This window comes from Condylura cristata, unplaced genomic scaffold (genome assembly GCF_000260355.1).
Source record: "Condylura cristata isolate star-nosed mole 26May11 unplaced genomic scaffold, ConCri1.0 scaffold00021, whole genome shotgun sequence".
In the NCBI taxonomy this organism is placed as follows: domain Eukaryota; kingdom Metazoa; phylum Chordata; class Mammalia; order Eulipotyphla; family Talpidae; genus Condylura; species Condylura cristata.
The window spans coordinates 10,463,802-10,476,195 of record NW_004567122.1 but is presented as its reverse complement, the minus strand read 5'-3'; the positions used below and the strand labels follow the sequence as shown (position 1 = coordinate 10,476,195).

The following is a 12,394-nucleotide window of genomic DNA, read 5'->3' as shown; positions in this document are numbered from 1 at the left end:
GAGAGGTCTGCCACGCCATATGGTCACCTCTGAGGTGGGGCTCGAACTCATGCTGAAGTGGCTTTAGCTTCTTAGTGCTGTGCTTTAACCCGCTGCGCCACCAGGGAGGGTCCTCAAAATCTTTTTAATATCTGAAATTCTAGTCATTTCATTCTTATCCTCATGAAATAACTTGAGAAAAAAAAAAACTTGGAAGGAAAGTTGTCTTCAGGAGTATGTGCATGAAAGAATGAAGTCTTGCCATTTGTGATGGCATGGATGGAACAGGAGAGGATGATACTAAGTGAAATAGGAGGAGAAAGACAGACACCTGATGATTTCACTCATGTGTGGTCTAGAGAGAAGTAAAGCAAAGGAACTGGCAAAATTAAACCAAAACAAACCATAGAAATCTGCCTATAGAATTGAGACCACCAACGTGGAAGAGTGGGGGTACGGAACCGAGGGGGGTACTCAATGGACTTTGGGTGCTGTGGTGGTGGGTATGATATCGTAATATAATAAGAACTGATACTTGTGAATCACACCCAGTTTTGTAAGCCAGGGTTATCTCGATAAAAAAACAGGCACAGTAAAAAGAGAGTACAGGTGTATATCTAAAATACATGGTAGACTTTTTCAATTTTTGTTACCTTTCTGTATCTCTAGAAGTTTGCCCCCTGCCCGAGTGTGCCTGCTCACAGAATAACGTCAGTGATTACTTCTGTTCCTGCAGGATGGTGCTACTCCACTGGTGTCTGCTGTGGCTGCTCTTACCACTCAGCTCAAGGACCCAGAAGTTACCCACTCGAGACGAGGAGCTTTTTCAGATGCAGATCCGAGACAAGGCATTTTTCCACGATTCCTCAGTAATTCCAGATGGAGCTGAAATTAGCAGTTATCTCTTCAGAGACACACCTAAGAGGTATTCTCCCTGCAGCTCTTCTTTTATAAGATGTTTCCTTCTAAAAAGCAAGTTACCTTTCAGACATAGTCTAGGTGCTTTGCAACCAGTCTCACAATCGTGTTGTCTTTTTTACTCTGAGTAAGAAAAAGAAGTGGCATGCAACTTTCATCTTTCAATAGAGACTCCTTGATTCTGGCTGGGAACTCCTTTTGGGTAGAGAGCATGATCCTTGACGTCTTACATTTTGCAGTAGTTATTTTCATATATTCTGGACGGTAGGGGATTTCTAAGAAGGACTTTATAGAATTAAAATTCAGTTAATTGATTGCATAGGAGATTTTCAAGGGTCTTATTAGGTCTTATAAGGATAATATTTGTTTGATCAGATTCTGATCTGATTAATATGATCAGATTCTGAGAGAATCATGCCAAATGATAATAAAAATGGATATTATTCATTTATGGTTCCTCCAACAGCAACATTACTGGGTTCACATAATACTTCTAGTTATTTTAACCTTTAAAAATTACAAATATATATAAAGTTACTTCCTTTGCAGTGCTCAAGCCTCATACTACCTTTGTAAGGGTAGAACATAGCATTGAGATATAGATAATTATATTTAAAAAAAAAATTCCTTTTAGCCTTTGGCATCCAACAGGATAAAACACTCACGCATCACCAATAATCCATTTTCCAAAGCAGGTGTATCATCACATCATTAGGTCATCTTTCTCTTGTCAACTCGGTTCGTGTTAACAGTTACAGCAGTCGAAACCTGGTGAAACTGAGGGGGTACTCAGTCACCCCAGCCTGTAAAGGAAAAAAAAAATCCCATTTTATCCTTCCTAAAGGGTATAGCCATCTATGTATAGCCATCAAAGGCAAAGAAAAGCAGTATTTTAATATGCACAAAGGTTTTTCAATGGTGTGCAAAGAAATACAGAAAAGAAAGGATTTTAAATAATAGTCTCCCCCTCACCCCCCACTGCCATCAAACTCTGAAAATTATCCATCCTCTTGTGGACAAATGCCCTCCCAAAACAGGCTTAAAACAAAGTGTGAGCTGAGGGCTGAGGTCTAAAAGCTTACCACTAGTCCAAGGCATCTCCCAGTGGATGCCAATAGAAAGGACACTAGGCAGGTCCTAGAGGAAAGGGGCAGGAGAGATCCAAGCTCAAAGTGTACTTTATAATCTACCACAAGATCAAGGTAAAGGCTGCAATTCTTTCTGCCAAAAATAGTAAAGCTGCCAGGATCCAGGGCCAGGAACAGCCTCCCCTGGTGTCTCTTACCTGTGGGTCTCTCCTTCCTCTTCACGCCACCTCAGTTTGTATATCCACCTTCCTCCTTCTCAGCTGTACCCCACTCGGGAAGTCCAGGTCATGGGAAACTGGGATTTGTATTCCAAGGTACTTGAGATCTTGTGGGCATGAAGATCTTACGGGATTTGTTCAGGACATCAGTCACTGGCCCAGAGTTTGTTCCTCACTGTCCCTATGACATCAGTAATGATGGAATCTCTGAACCTCCTCCAGTTCCTGGCCCAGCCCCATTACCATCTGGTTCCTGTGTGATGAGTAGGTGGTCACTTTTCCTGTTTTGATTGAGATAGCCTGTAACTTAGTTATCAGTTGAGCACTTTCTGCATGAAATGACTTGCTTGAATAAATGTATGAGATTAGGAACTGACTAATATAAATGTATTATATTTATGTAAATATAAATATAAATAGCATGTAAAATAGCTATGACACTCTCAAGACATTTGAAAAAGTGAAGTCACATAGCAGAGATGACACTGAATGGAAGAACTTGAAGGCCTGGCACTTACTAGGGCTAAGTTTGTGAACACGAGACAGAACAGAGTAGTCAGTCCCAAAAATTCAAGTGAGTCTTGAATTCAAGTGAGCAGAATTCTTGCTGAGCACGTTTTGCTTTTCGTATTATTTTGTGTCTTGAAGTTTTTGAGTCACTCAAAGGTTTTAAAAATTACTTTAATTGCAGGCCCTCCCTGGTGGCACAACAGGTTAAAGCATAGCACTTTGAAGTTAGCCACTGCTTGCTTCAGCATGAGTTCGATCCCCGGCCAGGGAGGTGACCCACATGGCGTGGCAGACCTCTCCTGTCTCACCCACTGCTCCCCTTAGCAGTGTACTCTGTCAATCTGCCTGTTCTGCTCCCCACTCTGCCTCTGGTGAATCCTCTCACCTCCCGCACCTCTGGCCTGTACCCCAGTTCTGTGTGTATAAATAAATATTTTTAAAAATTTACTTCATTTGCCCAGATACACTTGTGCACTTGCTTTGCAGTATTTTTTAAATGCAACATCCCACCTTGAATACTTCTATCAATCACATATATAATTTATCCTTGCTCTTCTTAAAAATTAAATAAGTTTTGGTTCTAAGGGTGGTCTTAAAAAATTACATTTTTTTTTTTTTGCCTTTAAAAAGACATGTTTTTGTTACAAGGCATTACAAAGCAGTCAAGACTTGCTCCTTCCCTCCCTTGCTTTGGTTTCTTTCATTTGTGTATTCTCTTTGACTTTTCTCTCTCACACACAAAAAGAGTGACTGAGGGTTTCAGTATCTACAGTTGGATGAGATGCTAATTGACACTCATTAGGATTTGCAGCCACAATAGAAGTAACATTTCCAGGGGTGTAAAGAGCCCATTGAGACACCCATAGGCACTGTCTGTACTACAACTAATAAGATTGTAGATAACATTTAGTCACAACAGACAGAAAAAAACTGACACATTCCTTAATTATTCTTATGGTCATCCTTAAACTCCAAAGGCTAAGGAGTTCATGAAATATTGGTCTCAGCCTTGGCATTGTAATTGGGGGCATATTCATGACATCTGTCTCCCTCCCTGGTGAGTAGGTGTCTGGGGACATAGATGATGATGCCCTGATGCTTCTGGGGGCCACTCACGTCCAAGAGCTCCGTGCATGGAAGACAATATGTTTGTCAGATTGTTAAGGTTTACTCAGATGATCTTTCCCCCCTATCATAAGTGCTTCCATATGAAGATGTTGACTTAGAGGAACTCCCTGCTGTTTTATATATATAATGAATACCTAGTGGAATGCAAACATTGCTTCATTTGTTATTGTTTGCCTGTGACCTGTATTTAAGTTACTGACACACAGTTACTTAACTCTGGCAAATACACTACTTGTTTGAAATGAGAACAGAGGGAGGCAGATGTCTGCCAACGGGAACAAAATTCTACTCTTTAGAAAGTGCAGAGTTGAAAATTCATCCATCTGACATCTGCCTTGATGGATACCTATGGTACCTAATGTATTCCATACAGTGAACAACGTAGTCATCTAGTTCTTTTGTCTAGATGATTGGCTACCATTTTATAGCAAGTTGTTTTGGTTTTTTTTGAGTCTTCATTTAATTCATCCTCCCCTACTTTGCCTCACTCTTAATCTCCTAACTTATCTTTGAATGGTGATGTAGAAACATGTTTGTATCTTTCCATTCAGATTCTGTATGGTCAGATAGAAACTGATGTGAGGTGTAAGTATTCTGAGGCTAGAATAATAGGTTGGGCAGTAGAGTGTTTGGATTCCATCATTGGTTGAGTCACTCATTCATGCCAACGTGTTTATCAAGTATCAACTATATGTAGAATTGCGTGCAGACTACTGGGAATACAATGACATGGAAAATGAAACCTTCACGGGCTCTTGTAGAGACACCAGCATTAATTAAAGAAAAAAGTGCCAAGTACAAAGTCACAAATTCCAATAAGTAACTAAAAGGAAAAGTACAGGACACTGAGAATATTTAAGAGAAAATGAGGAGTCAGAAAAGGCAGCCTCAAAGAAGTGACATTTACATATGAGTAAGAGCAGGGCCCTCCCCTGGTGGCACAGTGGGTTAGGACACAGCACTGCAAGGTAGCCACAGCTTTAGTGTGAGGCCCCCGAGGTGATCTACATGGCGCGGCAGACCTCTCCTGACCTGCCTTCTGTTACCCCCAGCAGTGTATTTCGTCGATCAGCCTGTTCTGCTCCCCACTCTGTCTCTGATGAATTCTCTCTCCGCCCTGCACCTCTGGCCTGTACCCCAGTCTGTAAGGATGGATGGATGGATGGATGGATGGATGGATGGATGGATGGATGGATGGATGGATGGATATAAGAGCAAAGAGGGATATTTCAACAAAGAAAACAATACCCCAAAAGGGCTGGGGGTTTGTCATACCTGAGAAAGGATAGGTTGCAGGAGAAGCTGGTTTGGGGCAATCAGAAGTTTGGAATAGAGATCTTAAGTTTTAAATTCTCTAATTTGTATGTTTAATCACAATATAAAATTTCTGGGGACTCTGATCCTATTTTGGCCACCAAAATCTCAAACCCATGTTCACAGGCTTATCCTGTGCTTGAAGGTAAAGAGTTAAGAAAAGATTTAACACTGGATACCCATTCTTTGCATTTCTACAGTGCACTCATTAACAAGGAAAAAAATGTTAACATCCTGCCTTTTTCTAAAGATCATCCCATCTTTAGGTCAGAACAACTTAGAACTAGAAGCCCCTCCTATCAAGAATAATTAAATTTTTTTTAAAGATTTATTTATTTATGCTTACAGAACTGGGGTACAGGCCAGTGGTGTGGTGGGTGAAAGGATTCACCAGAGACAGAGTGGGGAGCAGAACAGGCAAATTGACAAAGTACATTGTTGAGGGGAGCAGAGGGCGGGTCAGGAGAGGTTGCCGCACCATAGGGGTCACTTCCCTGGCTGGGGATCAAATTCATGCTGCAGTGGCTTTGGAGAGCTTCATAATGCAGTGCTTTAACTCGTGCCACTAGGGAGAGCCCATAATTACATTCTTAATGTCAGTGCCTCACTATCCTCCCTATGTAAGATGAATTCAAACTTGTGTTTATTGCCATAGCTTCAAGGAGGAACTCTGCTGGGTTTCTTCCCTGGTTATATATAATTCTTACTTTGATTATGTATAAACTCTTGATCTAACTATCCTTGAGATTTTATCTTTAATTCACATAAATAACATAGCAGGTAGATAGTTGTATCTAGAATCTAGGTAAGCATTCAGGCTGGCTGTTTCTGTTTGGGAGCGGTTAAACTGGAAGGTGTTTGAGCCTCAAGCCTGGGTGCGGTCACATAGGGGGACACAGAAATGCAAGTACAGTCCCTTGTGTACCTCGTGGTGGGGGCCAGGGAGCTGAGGAGGAGCCACAGAGGAGACTGATGGAGTGAAATTCTAAGAGTGTGGTATCCAAAGCAAGGGGAGACTCCAGGGACCCTGTCCCACGTAAGGAAGGAGCCGAGCAGCAAGGCAAAGCTAAAAACGGACTGGGGAGGAAAGGAAGGGAAAACGGAAGAAGAAGACTGGAGAAGGCACTAGGAGCAGGGAGACATGTGAAGCTGTGCTTGCTTCTTGGCCTTGGACTTGCACCAGGGACTTGGGAACACGGAAGGAGACACTTCAAAGAGATGTGGCTGAGAGACCCCTGGGGAGCCTTTATCTTGACTTGTATTTGGAAGCTGCTCCTTTCCTTCCAGACATACCTGGCCCCTTCTGCCCTGACCCGTGGTCCCCTCCAGAAGGTACCTTAGATTTGTGGCAGGCTTCTGAGCCTCAGTGGTCCCACTATGGCCAGCCCTGTTTGCCCATGTGAAAGATGGATAACTGGGAGTTTTGTGGGGAAGCAATTTTAACTATATTCCTTCTTTTCTCTTCTTCTGTCCATTGTATTAAAATTCTTTTCTATTGAAGGTCTTATGCACTAAGACTGTGTTTGTCTTGTGCAGTGGATGGCAGAACCCATTTAGAGTGGGCAGGCTTTCGGGGATCTCAGTGTACCCTCATTTACCTGCCAACAGAAGGCTATGTCTCAAGTTGGACAGACTGTTAGCAGTGGGTATGGAGGGATTTGAGAAGAGATTCCCAGGTAGTCGATTGTATCCACAGGGGTACACTTGTATCTTGTTTGCTTTGGATCAAGTAAGTAACTCTGGCCTGGCTAGAAGCAAAACGATTATCACTTAGGAATCAGTACCCTTTGTGGGTTGTTATTTAACATAAGCCCATTGCAAAGTAAGTCTAAGCAAGAATTTACAGGTATGTGGCCCTATAAAAATTGCTTTTTCTATAATTAAGTTCCAACAACTATTTCTGAAGATACCAGTCTAAATGCATGTTGGTTTCTAGCAAAATAACACCACATTCACATCTTTCCACATGTGACTTTTATTCATTGTTCTGCTATTCTTAATATTTGGATAGGGGTGTCTAATCATCATTTAGGAAATATGTTTATTCTTAAAAAATGTTTGTATCTTTTTTACTTTCCTCCACCAGACCACCTTGTCCACACCCCATCTGCCTCCCTCCGTTCCTCCTCCTCAGTGGCAGGGCTTGTGTTAACTAACACTCTACAGAGAGTATTAATTCTTAAGTCAAGATTTTGGTTCAATGTCTCTTTATTGTTTTACAGTGTTGCCGGCACATGTGATTTGAGAACCTTCAGTTAGTGGACTTGCACAGTTAATGATGACCATCTCATGATTTGTGTTAGACAGACAGTGTTACTCCCTGTGAAATGAATAAACAATAACCAAGTAGTTTTCCCTGTAAGTCTTGATTGTAAATGTTCAAATGTGTGATCTCCCTCTGAACTGGTCCGCTTTCCCACAGGTATTTCTTTGTGGTTGAAGAAGACAATACTCCATTGTCTGTCACAGTCACTCCCTGCGATGCACCTTTGGAGTGGAAGCTGACCCTGCAGGAGCTGCCAGAGGAGAGTGGGGAAGGCTCAGGTGAGCCCTGGCGTGTCTGCCCCAGACCACTGAACCCCAGTCTGAGAGGCTTGGGAAATGTAGAGCCTCTTGTAGCAGGAAGCAGAATTAGTGAATTCCATGAGGATTATGAATGTATGAATTTATTTTATTTTTGCTTAGAAGAGGTAGGGGGATAGGTCAGCAGTATGGGGCAGAGGGGTGAGAGGCTTCACCAGAGACAGAGTGGGGAGCAGAACAGGTGGATCGACTGAAATACAGTGCTGAGGGGAGCAGTGGGCGAGACAGGAAAGGTCTGCTGCACCATGTGGGTCACCTCCCTTGCTGGGTATCGAACTCAGGCTATAGCAGTGACAGCTCTGAAACTTAACTCTTAAGCCACCAAGGAGAAACCTGAATGTATGAATGTGTTATTAACCATTTTACTGGAGTGAATATTATTTAAGAATGCATCCTTCTAGTAACAAAAATAGCACAGGTGTGTATGTACGGCTGGAGGCTGGGTGGAAATGAAGGGGGTAAGGAAGGCATCAGATGGCGGTAGTTGTGGTAAACTCTGGGGAGTGAGAAGGGAGAGGGAGGGGAAAGGTTTGGACTAGCCTCGGGCCCTTTTTGCCATGTGCCTGACCATTGGAATTACTTTGGGGGGCTTTAAAAACTACTGGCACTTGGATCCTTCCCTGAGAGGTACTGATTGAATTGCTCTCAGGTGTAGTCCAGAATATGGGACTGACCTATTGGATTATACTATGTAACCAATGTGGAAACATTGGGGGGGGGGTGTCAAAAAAGAGCATTTAGCTCTTAATAAGAAATTGTGGAAACAAAGGGGGGGTGTCAAAAAAGAGCATTTAGCATCACTGAAAGTCCAATGTGAAAAGAAACTCAGGAGAAGGAATGGGTAGGAATGCAAATAAAGAGACATACGTGGCCCCTGTTCACGACGGCATTCTTCATGATAGCCAAGAACTGGAAACAATCTAAGTGCCCAGGGACATGACGGGATAAATGGGACGTTGGCATATATACATAGTGGACTACTACTCTGCTCTATAAACAACAGGATGAAATCCAGTTATTTGCAACATGAATGGACCAAAAGAGTGTTATGTTTAGTGAATTAAGTCAGACGGAGAAAGAGAAACACCATATGATCTCACTTGTATGTGATGCATACAGAAACAAACAAATGAGCTAAATAAAACAAGCTGTTAGACTCTGAGGCCAAATGAGTAGTCAGCAGAAAGGAAGGGGGAAAGTGGTGGGTAGGTAAATCAGGTAAAAGGAATCAACTGTATGATGAGGGATAGAATTAATTTTTTAGGGTGAACTTATACATTACATTGCACATAGCTGCTAACTTAGAAAGGTGCACTTACAAAAATTAACTAAAAAGAGAAGATGCAGATACTGGGATGTGAGTTACAAGATACACGGAAATGAGGAGAGTCCAGTGGAGCCCTGAAGGGCTGGAGGCGTCAGTGCTTCAAGGGGAAGTTGACAGCTGGTCCCCTGCAGGGAGGCTTGCAGGCTGCAGAGGTCACAGTGAGGAGGGATCTGCAACTGGGAAAACTCTGGACACACATGCAGAGGCCCCTAGGGCTGGAAGAGACGAGACGAGTAGCCCGTGATGAGGGCGATGATTTCAGAGACCAGCATTGTGGCACTGCGTCCCTCATTGCCGACCTGCGGGGAAACCCGGAATGGGTTCCTTCTCACTCTGCCCACCCGGTTTTCCTCCCATTCTCGGAAACCTCTACACACTGGTATCTGTTTATTAGCTGGCGCTAAAGTAATAAAAGATGGAAAAATTACTTGGCTTCCTTACTTTTCCCATATTATGCCTAAGCGCATGTCCTATGCATTGAAAATGAGCTGCTCTTACTGCTGCTTCATGGTCTGTATTATAATGAGACTCTCCAGTCCTACTAACCAAAGTGAAATTAGTGAAATACCTGGCTGGCCAAATGCAAAATCCTAGCATTCATTCCTTAAGCAGATGGACCACGGGACTTATCTCTAGAAGGTCTTTGACCTAGATTTTGCACTAACTGGAGTCTATTATGAAGACATCATTTAAACTCAGAAAAGTCTCATACACAGATGAGCCCCCCCCTTTTTTTTTATGATGGTCAAAAGCTGGCCTGTGCTATTATTTTGATGATGGACAATTAAGTGAAAAAAGCAGGATTCAAAAAGGGGAGGTCTGCTAGGAACAAAGGCCTGAGAATAGATGTTAAGTTACAGAGAAAACTGAAAGAGATTATCAATGGCATGCAAATACACAAAAGTAAAGACTGGATGGCAATAAACCCAAATATTAATAAAGGACCATCTCTGGATCATGACGGATGGAGGATCTCTTATCTCGTTCCTCTTACTATTTCCTCATCTTCTGCCAGGCACCAGCATTATTTTTCTAATGGAGACAAAGGGAGCTCCTTTGAAAGGCAGAGGATGTTGGAGGTTGACGAGTGAAGGCACGTGCTGACCGTAGCCTCTGTTTCTCTTGTGTCTTCCAGGAGACCCAGAGCCTCTGGAGCAGCAGACGCAGCAGATCATAAACGAGGAGGGCACAGAGCTGTTTTCCTACAAGGGCAATGACGTGGAGTATTTCCTGTCTTCCAGTTCCCCGTCTGGTTTGTATCAGCTGGAGCTGCTCTCCACGGAGAAAGACACTCACTTCAAAGTCTATGCCACCACCACCCCGGAGTCAGATCAGCCCTACCCCGAACTGCCTTATGACCCCAGAGTTGATGTCACCTCCCTGGGACGCACGACCGTCACGCTGGCCTGGAAACCGAGCCCCACGGCGTCGCTGCTGCGACAGCCCATCCAGTACTGTGTGGTCATCAGCAAGGAGCACAACTTCAAGAGCCTGTGTGCTGTGGAAGCCAAACTGAGCGCCGACGACGCTTTCATGCAGGCGCCCAAGCCGGGTCTGGACTTCAGCCCCTTCGACTTCGCCCACTTTGGCTTTGCCCCAGACAACTTGGGGAAGGACCGTGGCTTCCTCGCCAAGCCGGCCCCCAAACTGGGGCGGCATGTGTACGCCCGGCCCAAGGTGGACATTCAGAAGATCTGCATCGGAAACAAGAACATCTTCACCGTGTCGGACCTGAAACCCGACACGCAGTACTACTTGGACGTCTTCGTGGTCAACCGCCACAGCAACACAAGCACTGCGTACGTGGGCACGTTTGCCAGGACCAAAGAGGAGGCCAAACAGAAGACAGTGGAGCTCAAGGACGGGAAGGTCACAGATGTGTTTGTCAAGAGGAAGGGAGCGAAGTTTCTACGGTTTGCGCCGGTCTCTTCTCATCAGAAAGTCACCTTCTTCGTCCACTCCTGTCTGGACGCTGTCCAGATCCAAGTGAGAAGAGATGGGCGGCTCCTCCTGACTCAGACCGTGGAAGGCATTCGGCAGTTTCAGCTCCGAGGAAAGCCCAAAGCAAAGTATCTCATCCGCCTGAAGGGGAACAAGAAAGGCGCCTCCATGTTGAAAATCCTGGCCACCACGAGGCCCACCAAGCAGGCTTTCCCCTCGCTCCCCGAAGACACCAGAATCAAGGCCTTCGACAAGCTCCGCACCTGCTCATCGGCCACCGTGGCTTGGCTGGGCACTCAGGAAAGGAACCAGTTCTGCATCTACAAAAAGGAAGTGGACGAGAACTACAGCGAAGAGCAGAAGAAGAGAGAGCAAAACCAGTGTCTCGGACCCGACACCAGGAAGAAATCGGAAAAGGTGCTCTGTAAATATTTCCACAGTCAAAACCTGCAAAAGGCAGTGACCACGGAAACCATCAGAGGTCTCCAGCCTGGAAAGTCGTACCTGCTGGATGTTTACGTCATTGGACACGGGGGCCACTCCGTGAAGTATCAGAGTAAAGTCGTGAAAACCCGCAAATTCTGTTAGTTCCCTTGTTTAGAGATGTGTTGCCTAGAACTCCGGTACAGACCTGAAATCACTTTACGTGTGAACTGACTACTCCCACAGCTGTGAGAAGTTGTGACCCTGCCCCGCCCGGTGGAAGGACGGTATCAGCTTGTGTGCGCATCACTGTCGGAGAAGACCTGTCCTGTGTGCCCCAGTGATGCCTGTGGGGGTCTGAGGACAGCTTGAAGGAACTGCCATCCCTTGCTTTGACCACTGCATGAACTGCTTCTAAATTATTTTATTACCTAAAAATTTTAAAATATGCCATTCATTGCACACATCCACAAATCCTCTCTATAGATGCTAGGATATATATAAATTATTTTATAAAGTCTTGTCTTAAATGTCCGTGTTTCTATGATTGTAAACTATTAAATTCTCTTCCTGTTAAAAAAAAAAACAAAACAGATCTAATCTTAAGTATATTCAGTGGACAGCCCGCTAGTCAGTTATATTGCTATTGTAAATTCTTATCTGTTGAGTAAAATGTTTAAATACTGTATGTATCTCATGTACAAAGTTGCCATACATTATATTCCTGTACATAAAATTAAAGATATTAGATTATATACTGTTTGTTTTCCCAAGGAGAGACCTTGGTTTTTTTCAGTTTATATTCTGTACCCCGACACTGTATCTTATGTAATTTGGTACCCAAATTGACCCTTTTGATAGCTGTAAGGCAGGAGGCACCTCTCTAAAGTTACTATGGTATTCGAGATCCTTCCTGCAGTCTGCTTTGGGCACTAAACAGGAGCTAGCTACGGTGAGCCTACACA

The 12,394-nt window shown here is 43.9% G+C and overlaps 1 protein-coding gene across 1 annotated transcript; it reads left to right on the top strand.

Moving 5' to 3' along the window:
- The first annotated feature begins 716 nt into the window (after window positions 1–716).
- NDNF (neuron-derived neurotrophic factor) lies at window positions 717–11,594 on the top strand. The gene is made up of 3 exons (XM_004686639.1): window positions 717–904; window positions 7,578–7,699; window positions 10,201–11,594. Exons 1-3 carry the CDS (start codon window positions 717–719, stop codon window positions 11,592–11,594), a joined length of 1,704 nt encoding a protein of 567 aa, XP_004686696.1.
- Window positions 11,595–12,394: the final 800 nt, after the last annotated feature.